Here is a 19430-nt window from a genome sequence, read left to right as displayed (position 1 = left end):
AAAAAAAAATCATAGACCAGAACATCACTGTTCAAACACATTTCAGCCAGGTATTGTTACTCCCTGTGTTTACCTGTTGTGTGCCCATTATTAGAAGACTCGCTGGCTGTTAAGAAATCAAGACAATAGTGTGTAAAATATAGCTATTTTATTTCTGTTGGGTTATTCTGTCATATAAACATAAGTTACTGAAATATCAGATAAAGATTTACATTACCTTTAATCTGAAACTCAGTGGTGAGGATCCCTCCACTCGGTTCTATTTCTGACGACAGGGACCTCTTAGAGCACGGGCTCTTCAGAGAAAAGCAAAAATATTAACTTTAGACATGTTAATGAGTTCCACTTAATCTACATGGTGCCTAAGAAACCCCACCTGTTTAGAGTTTGTTTTGTACCATAATAAACTCTAAATGCAATATTTCAATCGTTGAATTTTGTGCTTTTATGATGTGAATCACTTTGATTGGCCCTGTTGCCGAAAAGTGCCATGCAAATAAACTTGTCGATGAAGATATGCTTGTATTCCAACTACAAAAGGGGGAAGATTATTAAAGTTATTTCATGTTTGTGATTACATATTTGTAATGTACTCACAGGCTGACAGACCAGCCTCTCTGCATCACAGATGTGGACCTCACAGTGAAGCCACACGGTGGACACCTTCTCCAGTCGCTGGAAGCGGAAGGAGTTGAACTTAAACGTGGAGCGGCTGTCCTTGGCGTTATCGAAAATGGTCACCGTGTAGTCAGCAGGACAGCTGGTAGAAAACAAAAAACGTAGAGGTTGTTGCACAAACAAATATCTTCAAGGAATGGATCCTTATGRAGAGACGGTAAATGTGTGGGCACCTGTTGATGATAAGACTCCACCTCTTTCTGTCTGTTGAGTAAGGAGTTGGAGTCGCCCAGCAGTTGTTGATAACAACTTTGAACCTGATGGTTTAAATATGGTTGGATTCAGCATTTGGCATTGTGGATATATATATTTATATATAGATTTTATTTCAAGTTTAATCATTAAAGAAAATGCTTGTGTACCTATTACTTAGACCTTTTGCTTCAATACCGATAAAAACTTCAGAGCCAATCTCAGAGGTGTCAATCACATAGGGAGCGTCCTTAGCATACAGGAACTTAGAGTTCTACGAAATACAGGATTTTTGGTGTCCTTTTCATCATGCAGTCATTTTAAATGAAAGAAAAATTTTWAAAAACTCATGCCCACAAAAAAGGCGTTTCCAGAAAGAAATGTTTGCTTTGAATTACAGAGGCGTCGTCCAGGAGAGAAACTGGAGTGACTCACCGTGAACACGTTCATAGACAACTGTGATCTAAAAGTCCCTAAACTCCCATTGTTGACATAAACTGTAGCAACTCTAGAAAAAGCAGAGGGTTTAGTAAAAACACTACAAGTCGTTGTGTCAGCATGSACAGATGTTTCAGAGAGTAGTTTTGGTTGCATGGTGCCTTGASCTGGTGCTTACCTCTGACTGAAGACTGCATTATTTACCAGGTAGGCTGCTCGGTACACGCAGCTGAAGGTGTAGTTGACMGGCTGGTTTCTGACCGTCAGTGAAGTATCATTGGAGACGATGGAGTTGTAGAATATGTACTTGGCATCTTTGCCTGGCATATACTGAATTAAAAGAACACCGGGAAAAGTGCGGAATGAGCGTATCGTCAGCATTGCTTCTCTTCTTATGCAGGYGCCTTACCTCAGATTGTGTGCCGCAGTACGAATGGTTTCTTGGTGTTAGGTCTGGTATGATGAAGCGGTAGTACCCTGGGCTGTGTATTCCAGTGTAACACACTCCGCCCAGGGACAGCTGGTCTATCTCCCAGCCATAAGGACACTCTGGCACATTGGCGATGATGGCGTTRGGAAAACAGGAGACTACAACATAGTCTGGAATACAAATCAAACAGACTTAAAATGTGTCCAGGCATTTGGTAACAACTTTTGTTATGACCTAAATTTCCACTTAAAAAGTACATCTATCAAAACATAACTTAAAAAAAAACATGGCTTTTTCTCAGTTTTTTGACAAGAGTTTTATTTATTTAATTTACTTTAGTCTAACTTTAACTTCAACACTAAGCTACTTAAGAAAGACACAACAAAGAAAATTCTCACTTTTAAAATCAAGCCTGAATTATTTAATATTTTGGATTGAAATGACATAACATCCAAAAAAATAAATAGGATCATTTTCAATTTTAGGAATTTGCAGCAGTTCTGGACGAGTCTCATAAGAAAGTGAAAGTGTATTTTAGTCTTTTGACAAATCTGGTCTTTACCTGCTTTTTGTGGCGCGCATGTCAGTGCAACGGGTAAACTCAGTAACAGTGCAACAAATGAAGCCATGGTGAGATGCTGCAAAGTAAAATTGAGAATTTATTTTTAAAAAACTAAAAAAAACTAAGCATATTTTGGGATAAGATCAAATCTGTAAAAGAGAAAWTGTGTCTCACCTTACGAAGCTAACACCTTTAGCCTGCTGAATGTCAGAGGATCACCATATCTCCTTTGCAGGTTGTCTGTAAACTAGCTCTGAGGCAACTCAAGGAGGCATTTTATACTGTGGTAGATGAGGGTAAATGGCTTTCAATCATTCTCTGGTCTCCAATTTTCCCACTGGCATGACTGGTTTAAGAGGTCCATTGTGAAGCTTAACACAAAAGCCCTCTGTGCTCCTTAGACTGAAGACTCTTAAATGACCATTAGTGTTACCTATTCTGCAGAATGGTGAAAAGAAACGTCCAAGGTTCATACAATGGACACTGAAAGGTTTGGAATTAAAGGATGACAATAAAGGATGGGATGAAAAAGTCTCAAATTGTGACATTTTAGAAGGGAAGTCACGCATTCTGTAAAAAACTTATATCAATATTCACACTACAAAAAAAGATAAACTTTTATAAACTGGATAAAAGTTATTTCAACATCTGTAGCTTTCCTGATGCTTTAGAGGTTTATTTTCAATGTTTCATAAGAAATTCTCTTTTTTTATAAACATTTTTTAACACACAACTTTACGTGCAAATTTCTAATTTTTGGTGTTTAATAGGTCATTACATAAGGCWCAACTGTCTTATCTGTTTATTACAGAGAACCGAAAACGTTTTGGCCCCTAAATTTATTMTGTTTTTACTTCGTTGTTACAAATGATGTTTCCTGTCATCAAACAATTTCGATATCAGACAATGTTAACCCATGTAAAAACAAAARGGTTTTTACATGGGTTAACATGTAAAAACCTGTTTGGTTTATTACAGAAAATTAGCCCTGCCTGAATATAATAACTGGCTGTGCCACCATGTCAAATTGATAAATTGTCCAAATAGAACCTTTCTTATAACAAGACAAGATCTCAAAAAGCGGCAACATCATGGCCTAGCCTAAAGAAACTGAAAGACAGGAAATACTGACATCTATCAGTCTTGGGAGTCTTGGGAAGTCGTCTCTTAGTGTTGGAATGCCATCAAACAGTGATAGCCAACATCCACAGATTAAGTTAACATGGAACTCAAGTAAAGATTTGCAGGAGTGACTGGCCTAGCAAAACAACTCCAAGAGCGAATCCAGGAATAATTCAGGAGGTCACAAAAGAATATCATCTAAAGCCCTGCAAGTAATGATAGTGTGGGCCTGTTTTGCTGCTTCGGGACCTGGACAATTGCATCATAATTGATGGAACCATTMATTTTGAGAGAGAATAGCTGGTCTTCAATTCATAACTTCAAACTTAAGCTAATTTGGGATACACAGCAAAAATAATAATTTAAAAAAAAGGATCTAAAGCACAGCAGCAGGTCATTGGAGGGACTCAAAAACAGAAATACAAAATAAAAAGTTTGAAATTATMATTTGAAATCAGCACTTTGCATGTGCTTAAACTAGTTTTGTCTGCCATTTATTTTTGATGAAACATGGAACAAACTAGAAAAATAGTCTAATAAATCTGTTTTCATGACCTGCATGWGTCCTAAYGGAACTAGTGCTTAATCGAGGGTGATACCAATCAATTCTAAATACACAGTGATTTTATTTTATTTTACTACACACTTAAACCCTTAACAGCCTATTTCAGTTTCACCAGCACCTCTTTATGAGATTGTTAAAAAAGAGAAACATGCAGAGAGAGGGTTCTACATCTGGGTCATTTTGGCTTCCATCACATGAGAACCCTTAAAGTTGCAAATTGAATAGTGTAGTCTTTTATTAATCCCATAGTGGATCAAACAGACATGTAAAGATACTCTTAAAATGTGATGGTAGCTCAGATACGATGAGGCGTACACAGACAGTAGTGTTCTAAAGTTCAGGTGATAGGCCTCTGGTTTTGTAGCACTGACTAATATCAGGTTCCTCACAGTCTTGTGCTATTGRATATCACTTTTGTTTGGCCTGGCTTTCTTGYGCGTGTGAAATGTGCTTCCATATCGGCTTGTTTTTAAGCTAYRTACTAGCCGTCTTGTGGCTTTCTTATTAGTCATTCCAACTAATAATTCGTAATATTGGCTTGTGTCTTAGAATGGATTTGTTGCATTGTTTCTCAATTATATTTGTTAAGAAATTAAATACCTGCTATTTGCACCAGACTTTCACTTCTAAGCTTTAATGCATTTTCTTGGCTCAATATCAAAACCCACCTTACCACTTTTTTTTTTTTGTAAGCTCTGAACAATAAGAAACGAGACTAGACACTAAGGTTGTTCACAGAAAAACTGCACTCAGTAACCTTTCATCTGAAAGAGTGGAGCTACAGACAATTAGCATCTAAATGGAGCGACTGGGGGAACGGTAAAGGTTTGACTGAAGAAGATACGGATCTAGGAGAGCGTAATGGGACAGCTAGTGTTTCAAGCACCTGCCGATGCTAACAACTGAGAGTTGCTGGATTCCTCCGTGCTATGCAACTGAACCATGGGATCCAAAGAACGTGCATCAAGAAATGTGCTTAGAAAGGAGACAAAGTAACTGTTCACGTCTTCTCTTGCAGAGAACAGTAGGTGACATTTTGAGTCTGTAGATGCGTCAGGCTGGTAGAGACGTACCCAAAAAACATAGTTGTATCTGTTACGAAAAGTTTTTCCACAAATATTTAATCGGGGGTCTGATTACAAATACATACCACACTTTTGTTTCCCAATGAAAACTTCACTAAACACACAAAGATATTTTTTTGAGAATGAAGCCTAGTTCAACCCAGCTACACAGAGCAGAGTAGTGCTTTTCTAGATATACACTACATTAATCTAACAGCATCTTTCAAAACAGCACATGGAAATACAAACATTTATTCTGCACAACATATTTACATATTTATAAATAGATTTAATCTTGAGGCCTTAAGTTAAGGTTTGGACCCTTGGCAGGTCCATCCTGTCCGTTCTGGTTGATAAGTAAAGTCCCTCCTGAAAGACAAGGAACAATAAGTTATGTTTTGATTACCCAATACTTTTCCTCCAAAATAAATTAAATAAAATCTAAAGAACATTGTAAGAAGAGTAAAGTCAGTACTTTTTACAACATAAATATTAATAAATTGCAAAGTATGTCAACTAGAGGCGCTGCTTCTAAAATGATTGAAACTGAAAAAAAAAAAAAAAAACAGTTTTATTTTTGTCATTTTAATCATATATTTTGTGTAATTGTATCAAATGAAAACCTATCAAATATTTCTGCTAATGTTTTGGTTGACTTTTAAAAATGGATAAAACCTTAAGCTTTGGGAACATTTAAAAAAAAATTATTAACACTTCAGTTTAAATGGGAGTACTCACTCTCTGCGGCTCTGCCTGCCGTTTTCCCGACACAGCAGACCTTCCTCGCACGGGCAGATCTGGTTGATGCTGAACGCCAGGCCGCCATCGGGAACATAGCAGCTCTCATCGCGAGCCAGCCGCTTTTTGCATATCGTCTCGCCATGATGTCGAGCGCAACACATTGAAGGCCCACAGTCTCTGTCAGCTTTACACCTGGAGCCTGATTCAGAAAAACGAAGGAATTRGACAGCAGGTTAACTACGCTTTTTTCCCAAAATGTTTTGAGATTAAATTTTGCAGGGTTTATAGGATTTTATGTTCTTTTCAAAATTTAAAATATCAAAAGTTCACTATGAAAATACATAGGCATTTCTACTGCTTTAAATATGAAGCTTGATTRAAAAAAAACTGCAAAGRCGGGAGCACATAAAAGAAAAAAGGAYATACAGAGGGAAAGACAAAGATAGAAGGAAGAAAGAAAATGTTGCAAGGAAGGAAAGGAGGACATAAAGAATGAAAGAAAAAGGACATAATGAAGGAAAGAACAAAAGAACACAAAGGAAAAGAATAATGGAAGGACATAAAGAAGCAAAGGAAAAAGGAAGGAAGAAAGAAGAAGAAACAAATCTACTTAGCCAGACCTGGAAAATACTAAAATCAAATCCCATACTTTCCAGTCTGTGCAAGGACCTTGAAAAGGTTTTAAGATTTGATTTTATGTTCATATCCTCACCCTCTTGTCCATCGGGAATGCTGCGATGACACTTCCCAAACATGCAGAGGAGTCCACGGACACACTGAGTGTCCCTTCGACAGTACTGACCCTCTCCACGTAAAGGCACACAAAGACCAAAGTGACGATCACACGAGAAACCGCGTCCACAAGCTCTGTCGCTGTCGCACACAGTCTGCAGACAAAATAAAATAAACTTTTTTTAAAAATTCCTGTTGAAGATGTGTAACTGGGTACTTTTACAGTATAACGCATTAAAACAAAGGTTAGAAATTCTTACCGTGAGTTCTTTGGCCACAGGAGAGTTCTCTCTAAGAACTTTAGCTCCGTCTTTGGGAGGGCCATGAGGCATGTTGAGCATCCAGGCCCAAATACGAGCATCGGCACCGGAAAAACACACCAACAGGAAAACCAGATTCATTTCCCCCAATATCCCAAAGATGCAAAAAGATAAGTTACACAAGCTGCCTCAGAATTAGGACAAGAGAAACTTCAAGAAGGCCCCAGTTTTGTTTGTTTWTTTTTCCCTCAGAAACTGCTGAGATCCAAGCAGTGACACTTGCCAGCTCCTCTACCCGTACGACCTTTATAGGCCAACAAAGCTCAACTTCCCCCTCGCTACACTGTTTGTCCAAGCAACAGGGTAGGAGGAGACAATTAGTTTTTAATAGATTAACTTATTGCCGGAGCTACCCCCCTGCAGGCTGAAAATACTGGCCAAATGACAAGTAGCAAAGCGGCAAATGAGGGGAGACGGGGCATTGACAAGAGTTTTTGACAATGCTGCCAAGACAAGCACCACTCTGTGGGGTTATCTCAGCTAGACAAACAAACAAGGAGGACAAAAGAAGACAAATGCATGACATGTTTCACTGCTCACTGAGTGACAAGTGCTGCCACTAAAGGTCTTGGCCCCGAAACGCTAAGCAAACAGCTCTGGGCCCCTACCTTTACCCCCCCACCAACCCTATCCTGCTTCAGACCCCTCGCTGGGAGCAATTTGGAGAAACACACCCAGCAGACAACCCCGTGATCCCATTAAGAGTAATTACCATCAGCCATTCGTTCTCACAGGCTGGAAAGCAGTGAATGCTAATGAAAACCAAATATTTATTCCTACACATTTATTTCCTCCAAGAAGAGCAGAGCCACAGACACCAACTGAGATCTTTCAAGAAACACTCAACGTCAATATGAGTAAGAAAAGTGAAGACCTTTCTCCAATCACACTTTGCAGAAAGTCTCTGACAAAGTTGCTTTTTTTTTTTTAAACAGATGATTTTGTGTTTCAAAATATCATCCAAATATATATATATATATTTTATTTCTCCCCCAATTTTCTAAAACAGTAACAGTTAAGTTCAGCAATAGTAACTTCAAATACTTTCTGGCGTTGAATATTGTGCCCATTTGAAGATCGTGATAAATATGAACTTAGGTCTTAAATATGGACTTAGGCGAACCCATTTCTAACAGCTGCACTGATGCGTGACAATGTAAATTGAATGTTACCGTTTTCATCTCACATGTAAATTCTGCTGCAGCAGAGCAGGCGTCATTTGGAGTATGTCCCATTTGGCATCTGAAAGAACAGCCCTTTAAAATTGGGGTGAACAAAATGGAAGTTCCAAGCATTTTAGGCATTTCTTTTTAGAGAATCCCTTCAATTCCTGTGCCGTTTTAACACACTGGCGTAACATCTAACTGTTATTTCATAACTTTACGTAATATTTACAATTGATTCTGGGCCTACCATCGACAGCTAGCATGTTATTGTAAATCCTGAGCTGCAAACAATGGCCGCAGGGTTTGTTCAGCCAACATAATCCTTTACTCTGCCTGGGGTTAATGTTTTATGAAAAGGATATGAAAATGAAAAAAAAAAAAAAAATTACCAAAAGCTTTTATATTCCTAAAACCCTGACTATCAGTCAGAGAAACAGTGGGTAATATTTTATTTCATCGAGCCAATTTTGGACCAGTTACAGAAATGTTAAGACCTGCTTATTGAATTGGCCATGGAGACAGGATAACCACATCCATCACACATAATAAATACTCTTCCAAGTACAATCAGTCAAATAAATGCTTGCACTCTTTATATTTCTGTTGCAGTGTCAAGATTTGGTGAGAGCTTTGTATGTAATATTCTATGTTGGACGAGATGGGATGTTACACGTTTTACTTCCTATACTACTGATGACAAGTTCACTCTGCTGTCAGTGGTTCATTTCCAGCATACATGTGAAAGTAAATATATGTTCGCTGTTGCTAAAAAAAAAACTGCATTTGTATCGTCTTTCATATAGATTCAGCAGGGTGAAAGAAACATTGGTCTGAGACTTTTCTCCATACTGAAATGACAGCGTCACAGATTTATCTGATTTACATCCATTATACAAATTTCACATTCCACTACATGGCAAAAGTGCTCACCTGACTGAGATGGTGAATGTGGAGGCTTTCGGAGTGCACTAAACTTATTGTGAGGTTCAGCAAACCAGTTTGAGTTTTTGTAAGTAGCCATTAGAATAGGCTTTTATGCTGTTTACTGCATATTCTGGCCATTCCTGACCATCTGAACGGTGCAGCTGAAATTGAAACTTGTATGACCAGGCAGCAATTTTCCATACTGGTCACTGCTAAATGTTTGACATTGTGTGAATTTTAGACTTAGTTTTCTGTTCTCACTAGACAAGAGTCGCGACCGGTGTGGTCTTCTTGCTGCTGTAGACCTTCAGCTTCAAGATTACACGTGTGTTAAGAGATGTTATTCTACATATGTCTTATATTATTGCACTGCAAACAGCTTTGACTTTGATTTATTATTTTTTATTTTTTACTTGGGGATTTCAGTGCCCATGTGGAACTCGTTTATTGCAGTTTTTGTGTATTTCGATCAAGTGTGAGCCGTAGGGACAAGGCTGGTTATAATTTAACTAATTCTCTAACTAAATAATTAGTATTCAATGTTTTCATCCATTGTAGTTTTGAATTTAAATGGTCTGAGTGTCAGACAGGACATATCAGATGGAAACATTTAGTATCTCGCCTTTGGTTCTTGCACTAATGCCTTGGCTGGCTGCCCTTTCTTTTATTATGTGTACAACAACAATTGCTGTATGCAAATCTGTATGGGGGCAAGATAACACACTTATCTAAAGTACATTGTTGTATTTACTTAAATTGTAAAGAAAGCAGGAGTATAAGCCCAAGGGTTTTTCTGGATAAGAACCACAATGTAGTTAACATCATCTATACTTATGTTCTTACAAACGTACAGTTGTAGTCACTATTTACAAGCTTTATTACTAGATTCTAAGAACGGATAAGGGTCTCCAGTCAGTGGTCAATATTTCCTCTCAGGGTTAATGATTCTGCTAATGACGCTTGTAATGAATGTAAAAACTGTCAGAATCAACATCGCTGTCAGCGTCGCATTTAGGACTAAAAGAAACAATGGCTAAGCTGACGTCTCTTCATTGTAATGGACCTTTGCCCCCCGTGGACAGCCCTCAACAACTTGCAATTACCATTAAGACGCTATGAGACTGGGAAAGAATTGAGTCCCAGTGTCATCCCAGTTTACTCTTAGTCCTCAACAAGAACCAGTTTCGTCTTTCACCAATGAATTGTCTGGTATTTGCAAAATACCTCACAAATGTTTTGTCCACTCCGACTCTCTTCACATAAACTGCATTTTATAAGTAGCAAAACTCCAAAAAGGAAGACTAACACCAGACAAACCACTGGACACTACAACGGTTTTCGCTCGGGACAAACACGTTAGCTGTAACTTGTATGTTTGTGAAAAGGAGCTCAAAGGGATCCAACTGCACAACATTATACCACCCTAGTTTTTATGTTTTTATGTCCTCAGGGGGGGAAAAAATGACTTTTCCTCTGAATAAGCTTCTGTGAACATTCATCTCCACATGGCATTTTTATATTCAGTTCTCGGATTTTTTCTTTTTTTAATAATTTTCACTTCCAACATATTTCTTGCTTCCCGTTTGTAGTGCGTTTCTTTAGCCAACCAGTGGGAAACCAAAGAAACCAGATGGCATTTGTGACATCACACTGCAATGGGTCTGTTGCCGTTACTAGAAGAAAAAAAAAAAACACCATTTCTCCTGGTAATGTGGTATGCTCTGACAGAGTGGTCATTTACCCCAAGTATTGCGACAAAGAGTTGATTCAAAGGCTTTTAAAGCCAGTGCATAATCCACAAAAACAGAGAAATTTGTTCTTTTGCTCAAGGCAGTAAGGACAACAGCAAAGTTCTTCTTGACGGCAAAGAAATTTTACTCTAAACAAGCACCAAAATGCAGACTTCCCAGGAAATCTTTACGGGTTTCTCACACTGCAGCACACCCACTTAATGTTTCTCAGACTCCACACAAGAAAAATGTTCTGCCCAGAACATGAATCAATAACAAGCTACAAGAGATCCCAAACTAGGCCTGCAAGAAATGACGCAAATTTCTTGTTACCCTGGAAAAGAGAACACATTTCTCTGTTGCTATGAAGTATATGCTGGGATTTAGTCATTTTGACACGTCGTGCTTTAGAATATTCCCCCAGACAGAAGCTTCTTGGACTCGCCAGCAGCAGCAGCTGAAGCTGAAGATGGAGATTTACTTCAGCAGACATTGTTCATGTTTAATCTTGATGAACTCAAAGAAAAGAGCGACTCCCTCGTAGATTCAGAATGAAACACGGAGAAAGAAGAGACTTGCTACCCTTGAAAATGTCCTCAGTGTTTTGGCACTTTAATATTATTGCTCTCATAAAACAGTTTGTCTTTATAGTTTGTTTATGCAGCAATTTTAGCTCCAGGAAGAGCTCAACACAATGCTACATTAAAGAGCTGCAAAACACTCCAAAAGACATTTGCTCAGTAAAATTACACAAGATACACACACCTACCCTTAAAATAAGTGAGGGTACCATATTATTTTGGTGTCAGCTGTTTAAAATGAGTTTTTCGTAAGGCTTGAATCAGCTCTCCTAACCTGTCTCAAAATGGGAAAACACTGAAAAGTTTGAGTTCATCAATAATGAGAAACAGATCAGTTTCTTGACGCGTCGAACAAAGAAGAAACCATTAGCTGAACTGGAGACGAGGGTCCCTGGGAATGAGTCATCAAATCTATCACTGTAACCGTTTCCTCAGAAATTTCCTCCAAGCTCTGCTGACTTCAAAAACAGCATGAGTTTAGAATTAGGTAAGGGGGGGATGATTCTTTCCTAAGCATCATAAGACCCAAAGTAACCAGGGAATCCCAATATTAATGTTCAGTCAACTTAATGATCATATTTTTCTAATCATCATAAAATCCCAGTGCCAGATTCCACACACTGATGGACAATTTGTTGTTTTCTCCCCCCAACTATCAAGTGAAATTCTCTGAGCTCTCGCCCTCCTATGAACGGTGCTATCATCTCAATCCAAATAAGTGCAAACAACACAGTCTTTCTTGCCGTTATGAAGCATAAGTTATATTTTCCCAAATAAACTTACACTTCAAACCAATTCTGCAAGGGTTCACTTCCAAATTTGGATTGAACAAACGTATCTTTGGTATAAACACACATTAGGGCCAATTTTCCATGATGTAAACATTTGTTTCCCAAACCCACTTTGCTTAAAATGTAGTAAGTCGATTTAGCAAGATGTGTTTAAATAAATCTGTCAGGGTTTATAATAATGGGGGGAAAAAACCCCAACAACACCTCCTTGTCATTCAACAGCTTGTAGAACAGCTCATCTCGGTCTTTGCGGTTCTGTTTATAGGCCCTGTTTACATGGAGCCGCTCTTCATTAAAACCACTACATTTTTGCTGCGAGCCACATGTCCAGAAAGCTTTCCAAGTCTCCAAGGATCGGAGTGTCTCGCATCGGGACGTTTGAAAGCAGGTCTCAGAGTGAAACGTTTCAGGAACAGCCCCTGCATAGGTGTGAAGTACTCTGCCGGTGTGAATGCACACATGCTGAAAAAAACAGCTGCAGGGCTTCGTCTACACATGCACGGCAGATAACAAGGCAGAGCTTTGGATAAATACGCAGCGCATTGTACGAGCAAGCACTTACGCTCCCCCTGAATGGCTGCCATAGGAGATTTATGAAGCATCAAAATAGTATATTTTTGATGAGAGAGTATCATAATATGAAATGAAGTTCAGAAAAGTCAATTTTACATAATTTCCCCCAATTACAGTGATTTTTCTGCTCATTGTCCTCTACAGGGGAATGAGGATATATGCTTCCAGTAGATCAGGGGTGTCAAACTCATTTTTGTTTTGGKCCAAATCAAGCTCTTAAAGGGCCGGATGTGCCAGAATGTATTRATAAAACCTGTTCATAAACTCTTAAGATACCAATAAATTCTTAAAAGTAAATATTATTGAACGCATTTCAATCCCTCCAGGATTTTGTGTTACTTTTTGTGTGTTTGAAAATATTTGCAATATTTGAGCTTATTTATGATATTGGTTAAGGCTGAGGCAGCTGTTTAGGACAATTAAGAAAGTTTTTGACAATTTTTGAGARAAATAKGCAATAAACTCCCAATTATCAGTGAAGGAAATGYGGGAATTTGTTGATTTTGCATGAATTTCCACAATAATTTTCAAGAAACTGGAGRGATTGATTGATATAATTTGACAGTGAACAGATAAAAATTGCACAGATTTGACTGACAACATAATATTTAAGCACACTTAGTGTTTAGAATCTAGAGGGCCACATAGAAAGCCATGGTGGGCYGGATTTGGCCCACGGACTTTGAGTTTGACACATGTGCAGTAGATAATACCTTGCAGCATTAATACCTTGCAGCAGGTCAATTAGGAGGTTAAGTTTGATTAGGGGTTGTAATTAGTCCTAATTTATACAAGCCAAATGGAAAAATAAGTTTTAATGCAGAACAAAACTTAAACCTCCAGAGCAAAATATAACAATGCTCAAACTGTTGTGAATCGTGAATTGGTGGTCTCAGCCCAAACGTTACATATACAGAACCAATGCTTCAGCTCAATCGGGTGGACCCCCTTTAAAAAAAAAATAAATAAATAAATAAATAAATGAAAATAAAAAAATAAACAGAATTATTTGAGCATGTGTAAAAATCTGTCATTTCGCACAGGTAAGAAATGGAAGTAGAAAATAGCTAAATGGCAATGCACGCATATGAAACATGGGTATTAATTTGGAAGAGGGCTTTATTAAGCTGAAGATCCCTGAATAATAAATGGAAAAAAAAATTCTAAATTGATTCTTGCAACAAAAACACATACATTTGCATACACCCAATTAGGCATGCAACAAAACCACCTAAATTGAGAAYAAACCAAGGTTTTCAACAAGGCAACTGCTTTTAAATAAAAATACACCCTTGTTGACTATTTTTATTTATTTATTTTTWACAGGGTCATATCCAGCAATGTTTCTCTGTTCTGATTGACATGCTGTCAGGACCAAGATTATTAACTAACGTTGGACACAACTGTGCACTTAATTCATGTCTTAAGTTTTGTGTAAAAAAAAAAAAAAAATCCACTAGACTAACCAATTCCAACTTGGCAATTCAGATGTTTCTCTCCAATCCTGTGATGAGTTGCAGGAATAAATCCATTTTTTTGTTGTTGTTGCTGCACTCAGTTACACATGGGTCTGATATGCCCTGCATCTTGGAAACTGTGTGCAAACACAGCCGAAATAAGGGCCGTTAAATTCAAAGCAAAGGTCAAAGTTTATGGAACAGACAGAACCTTTCCTGCATATTTTGTCGTTAAATTCAAAGCACAGTGCAACGTTTACGGAACAGACAGAACCTTTCCCGAATATTTTATCTCGACGCAATTAACTGGAACCACATTGAAATGTTTTGAGCAAAGTTGCCAATGAGTCATATCAAAACAGAGAAAACATGTCAACATTATTTTGGTTAAAAAAATAGTAGGGCATAAGCAAGTGCAAGGCTAAAGTTTAAAGACAAATTTGGCCTGTTAACAAATGTTGAATCTAGATTAAAACTGAATTACATTTGGTTCTCAAACTTGCAATCACAAAAATGCCTTATGTTTAATGTCGCATATAACTTTGTTATTAAAACAATTACAGATGTTGTAAAATCCATCCATCCATCATTTATACCTGCATATTCATGCAGGGGGACAGATTTCTTTCTCTAGTGGTCACTGGGCTGCATCCTGGACTGGTTGCCAGACCACCAAAAGGCAATACAGAAACACCAKGCACACACAGTCATGCCAAAGCGCAGATAAAAACGGACGAAATGCTCAGAGTGTGGGAGAAAGCCAGAGTACCCAGAGAGAACCCACACATGTGGAGGGAAAACATGCCAAGATCCCAGGCCGGGATTCAAACCCAGAACCTTTGCTGCAAGGCAACAGTGCTAACCACTGACTGCGCAGCCCACACACATCAGTACAACACTGTATACGTGTTGCTGCAGAACTGTTTATATTTYCTTTTGTTATATTGTTTGTGTTATTTTAATTTGTATACATTTTGTTGATTTCTGCCAGATGTCAAAGATATCTCCATTTCGGGGGTGAAGGACAGCGAAGTCATCTCACCCTTTGTACCATTGTTAAAGGAGACGCGTTTATAGATTTGCCACATCATTACTGACTCAGCAGGGCATTTTAAATTTTGGCGAGACTGTTAACAGATAAATTTAGCAAATCTGTTTTTAATGTACTTTTTACAGTAAAGGAAATAGATTAAGTATTCATCTGGAATAAATTTCTCTGGTTTCTGAGCCAGTAAAATCTCCTACGYGTTTGTGTTGAAAGAACGGAAAATGAATATCATGCAGGGAAACAACATACCCAGGGTATTTTAGACGATCAATAAATGATGTGTGCRCGTGAGTGACTGCGCGCGTGTTTGATCGGGATCAGCCAACTGAACAAACATCCCACAGTTTATCCCAGTCGTTATTTTTAAACTCTGTAAATAAAAATTAAACTTGCTTTATTTAACTTTTCATCAACTTTCCTTTACCTATTCTTTAGAACTTTGGCATTAGAAATGTCCTGACTGAGCTCCAGGGAACATAGAGGGCAAACAAACTCAAACATACTGAGAAATATTTAATAGTCGCAGTAAAAACCCATAACAACCTTGACATTAAGGAGATCACACTCTGTACACTGGTTGCACTTGTTCAAAGCTCATCTGCAAATACAAGGCTCAGTTGTTGCCAGACATAAAAAAAAAATTATAAATTACGCAACTACATAGTAGACTAATGTTTACCTTGTTTAGATACGTTTTCATCAAAACTGGATCCACCTACATTCCAGCCCACAGAAAAAAATTAATTGTGTACAAAGAAATAAAAAAAAAATAAAAAAAGGGTGCTACTGGGAATGGAAAACAGGAAATCCTTTAAAAAGACCAGCAAAAACAATGGAATTACATTAGCAAGTTGGCAGAGCCAGAGGCGTTTCTATTCTACGAGCAGCAGTGCTAAAAATTAGAAGAAAGCAATGATTAAAATTAGGAGACGAGTCACACTGTTGCAATGGGAGACATGCTGAATTATCACAAACACACTGAAGTTCCCTGTGATTAATTTTCTTGCTCCAATTCTCACTACYAGGTGTGAAATAATCTGCACTTGGAAAAAGTTTGCAAGAAATCCTAGTTATCTTAGTATTACAGTGAAATAAAATACTTCCACTGCAAAAATAAAGCGACTTAAGCAGTTTCTAAGAATGCCGTAATTAAGGGATATATACCTCTTACACATTATGTTGAAGACCAATCCRACTGGGAGGCAAGTAGGTATGTGAATTGCAAAAACTAAACTTTCAAGACTAAAATCAAAATGTGAAAATACGGAGTCTGACGACAATGCATGAAGTCAGAGAAACACAGAAACAATGCATGCCTGAAATAAATAACTTCAGAGCAGGAGCATAAATATTGCAAAGGGTGATGGCTGAATGGGGAACAGCTGGGCCAATTAACTGATGAAATACAGCTGCTAGAGCAACAAGAGACTGGCTGAACAATCATTCATCTGTCATTATGTCCATCCATCCATCCATCCACTTGGCCAATTTTGGGAATGTTTGCACTCATTTTTCWAGTATTGGACAAATAAATCACTGGAGAACTCCTTAGATTTGATCCAACATATTGGAATTAAAATGCGTAGAAGGACACAATTTAACTTTTCCTCKTATTCATTAGTGAATCAGGGTTATGTATTTTACATCTGCACTGACGGAAAGCATAAATAAAATGTTCTTAAGAATTTGTCTAACCACTAAAAACTTTTTTTTTTTTAAACAATCCACCGGGGAAGTACTTTTCAAGATGTGGGCTACGGTTTCAGCGCGTAACGGTTTCAGCATGCTTCCACGTGGGGGAGACATGCACCTTCCACCTCACACTCTTGAAATCAGAGCAAAATAAAACTGAAGAAACGTCTGAATATGTCCTTACTAGAAAAGTGTTGCTCAAACCTGGAGCACTTTCTCTGAAACGGTCAGGAATTCAAGCACAGGGAGGAAAAACGACAGCCTTAAGAGAGAGTGGGAGTGGAGAGAAGAGGAGAGACCTCACACTGAAGCTTCCAGCTGTTTATTATCTCCTTTTGCAACCATGGATTCATCACCACAAGATTTACTCTGAGAGCCTGAAGAGGACGCAGGCTAGAGAAGGGAGATAGACAGAGGAGGGAGAAAAGCGGGAAACCCCTGGGTGAAGAAGTGAGGAGAAAGCAGCTGTGAGAAGGAGGAGAACAAACAGCAAGGAAAAGGTAGGGGACAGCAGGAGCGAGGCGTCCGTTTTTCCACGCAACGCAGGAAGACAAACGGAAAAAGAAGGAGAGGGGCRATAAAAGTAAGGGACGGAGGGAGAAGAGCTGTCCTGACATGGGGCTTTGTGCTGTTCTTCTCATCTGTCTGTCCCAGGCTGAGCTCGGGAGAGTCTGGGCCCAAGAGTGCAAAGGTAAGCCAAATAACTTCATATTTTAACYGACTTCCTGCGAAAACAGACAGTTTGCTGCTGCTTTAAAAATCTCTGAAAGCAGAAATAATAATAATAAAAAAAAAAAACTGATTTCAAACTGCCACAATCAGCGCTATTTTTAAAACACCCTTTGGGACGTTTTGTTGATTTGCATATATGAGAATTTGCCAAGTGTTAACAGGTCCCATATATTTGCTTCAAATTGCCAAGATAAGTCGTGTGTGAGGCTATGCTTAACCTCAGRGTTTTGCTCCAGAAACAGAAAAAAAAGTGTTGTGTTGAGTGAAATATTATCTGAGGTTAACCAGTCATTTTAGGAATTGAGGTTCACTGCAAAGCAAGGAAGCTTTGAAGGCCGAGCTGATTGTTATTTTAACTGCAGAGTTTATTTCCGTTTTCTTTTTCTGAATTTCATAATAAAATGCCCACCTGTTCTGTGCATTATGCTTCATACTCCTCTCTCATCCTGTCAGCGAGTGTCAGTGAGTGTGTGCATGTATTTCTGTTCTCCTCAGAGGTACATTATTTTTAGCCAGCCCCCGTTCCTCCGCTGCTGTTCCTATGCCGACAATCAGCGGTGCTCCAGTTTTTCTGGCCTCTCCTGTGGTCCCAGTTTCTCTGATCAAGGGCCCAGCTCTGCAGAGGACGACCCAATGCACAGAGAACCACAGAGGCGACCCTTCCGCATATACAGAACCTCTGAAAAGTTCGGAACTCTTAAAAGTAGCTCACTGGGACCTATTTGATGCGGTGGGACGAACACAAAGAAGTGTGCAGTTCTGATAAGGAAAGATGATATGCAGTTTTCAACATGTTTTACAAATAAAAATCTCAGCAGTGTGGCATGCATTTCCATTCACCTGTTTGTTGATACTATATAAAAAACAACTTTTTGCTGGAGTTCCAGGTGGAAGTCATCTATGTCTCTGTCAGGTATGCATATTTTGAGACTAAAATCTGACGACGATGTGCATCTTTGAAGAGCGGCTTTCAAGTATAACCAGAAGTTTCAARCTAGATATAGACCTGGACTTTGGCTTGATCATTTTAAAACTTGAACATACTTTTGCCAACTCTGGCTGTTGTGCTTAGAGTTGCTATTCTGCCTGAAGTCTCGAGTATTTTGCCACCTCCAACATTATTTCCCCCAGGATTTAGCTCCATCCGTCTTTTCATCAGCTCTGATCAGCTCCCTGAAGGTGCTAAAGAAAAGCATCCCATCAGCATAATAAAATCACTCACCATGAGTCTCTGAAAGGGATTTTATAAATTGATCCAGAGAGCCGTTGTCCACACCAGGTGTGGATGATGACTCAAATTTAGTAACTAGTGTAAAGATTAAATTGCACTTCTTGTGGTTTTRCATCAACACTGACTTTCTTCAAGAACTCCAGATTTTGAGGATTGCACAACTATTGGGGAGTGCATGACTAATAGCTGTCCTGTTAGCAGATTTTCCCACCACAGTTGGGGATTTCTCCARCTCCTTCAGAGTTACCATGTGCCTCTTGGCTGCTTTTCAGATAAATGTTCTTCTGGTCTTGGCAGAAATTTGCAGCGGTGCCATGTTGCTTCTGATTTTCGGATAATGGATTGAACAGTGCTATGTGAGATGYTCAGACCTTGGAATCACACCTTATCGCTGAACCCTGCTTTCGACATCTCCATAACTTTAACCCTAAAACTGTCTGCTGTGTTCCTTGGTGTTCTTGATGCTGTTAGTTTACTTATGTTCTCTAGCAAACCTCTGAGGGCTTCACAGATCAGCTGTATTCATTCTGATATTAGTTTCTATACAGGCAGACTACAGGGTGACTTCTGAAAGCAGCTGGTGGCTCTTGATTTCTTTTATTAAAGTATCAGAGCAAGTGGCATTGAATACGTAAGCCCCACTTTTGAGATTTATATATAT

General features: G+C 38.6%; 3 protein-coding genes across 7 annotated transcripts in view; 1 reads left to right on the top strand and 2 right to left on the bottom strand.

The window, feature by feature from the left end:
• Positions 1-6: 6 nt before the first annotated feature.
• tectb (tectorin beta) lies at positions 7-2582 on the bottom strand. Of its 2 annotated transcripts, none has more exons than XM_008437331.1 (10): positions 2475-2582; positions 2301-2376; positions 1718-1908; positions 1487-1638; positions 1306-1408; positions 1041-1144; positions 852-935; positions 598-760; positions 218-296; positions 7-106 (listed from the first exon to the last, which is right to left on the bottom strand). In XM_008437331.1, the coding sequence occupies exons 2-10, from the start codon at positions 2365-2367 to the stop codon at positions 57-59; spliced, it is 993 nt and encodes a 330-aa protein (XP_008435553.1). In that variant the 5' UTR covers positions 2368-2376; positions 2475-2582; the 3' UTR covers positions 7-56. The 2 variants fall into 2 exon arrangements, with proteins under 2 accessions (XP_008435553.1, XP_008435554.1); XM_008437332.1 differs by having other exon boundaries at positions 1306-1378.
• A 2496-nt stretch (positions 2583-5078) lies between these two features.
• LOC103481685 (dickkopf-related protein 3-like) lies at positions 5079-16404 on the bottom strand. Of its 4 annotated transcripts, XM_008437328.2 has the most exons (6): positions 16279-16404; positions 8031-8086; positions 6785-6834; positions 6505-6679; positions 5790-5991; positions 5079-5420 (listed from the first exon to the last, which is right to left on the bottom strand). In XM_008437328.2, exons 1-6 carry the CDS (start codon positions 16287-16289, stop codon positions 5360-5362), a joined length of 555 nt encoding a protein of 184 aa, XP_008435550.1. In that variant the 5' UTR covers positions 16290-16404; the 3' UTR covers positions 5079-5359. The 4 variants fall into 4 exon arrangements, with proteins under 4 accessions (XP_008435550.1, XP_008435551.1, XP_008435552.1 ...); XM_008437329.2 differs by lacking the exon at positions 8031-8086 and having other exon boundaries at positions 6785-6892; positions 16280-16404; XM_008437330.2 differs by lacking the exon at positions 8031-8086 and having other exon boundaries at positions 16286-16404.
• A 523-nt stretch (positions 16405-16927) lies between these two features.
• Positions 16928-19430, top strand: part of LOC103481684 (plexin domain-containing protein 1-like) — a 17097-nt gene continuing 14594 nt past the window's right edge. Inside the window, exon 1 of the mRNA XM_008437325.2 lies at positions 16928-17497. Coding sequence (XP_008435547.1) covers positions 17422-17497 — 76 coding nt within the window. The 5' untranslated portion in view covers positions 16928-17421. The remainder of the gene's footprint in view (positions 17498-19430) is intronic.

Source organism: Poecilia reticulata, linkage group LG19 (assembly GCF_000633615.1).
Source record: "Poecilia reticulata strain Guanapo linkage group LG19, Guppy_female_1.0+MT, whole genome shotgun sequence".
NCBI classification, from domain to species: domain Eukaryota; kingdom Metazoa; phylum Chordata; class Actinopteri; order Cyprinodontiformes; family Poeciliidae; genus Poecilia; species Poecilia reticulata.
Note: the sequence above shows the minus strand (reverse complement) of the source record. Positions and strands in the feature narration are given on the sequence as shown.

What these genes read in the sequence shown, in the direction of transcription:
- LOC103481685 (XM_008437327.2), bottom strand. Translation starts at nt 6,925, where the DNA reads ATGAATCTGGTTTTCCTGTTGGTGTGTTTTTCCGGTGCCGATGCTCGT. An exon ending in CTGTGGCCAAAGAACTCACG is followed by an intron (nt 6,680 to 6,784) that starts GTAAGAATTTCT and finishes TTTTGTCTGCAG; the next exon opens with ACTGTGTGCGACAGCGACAG. An exon ending in CATTCCCGATGGACAAGAGG is followed by an intron (nt 5,992 to 6,504) that starts GTGAGGATATGA and finishes TTTCTGAATCAG; the next exon opens with GCTCCAGGTGTAAAGCTGAC.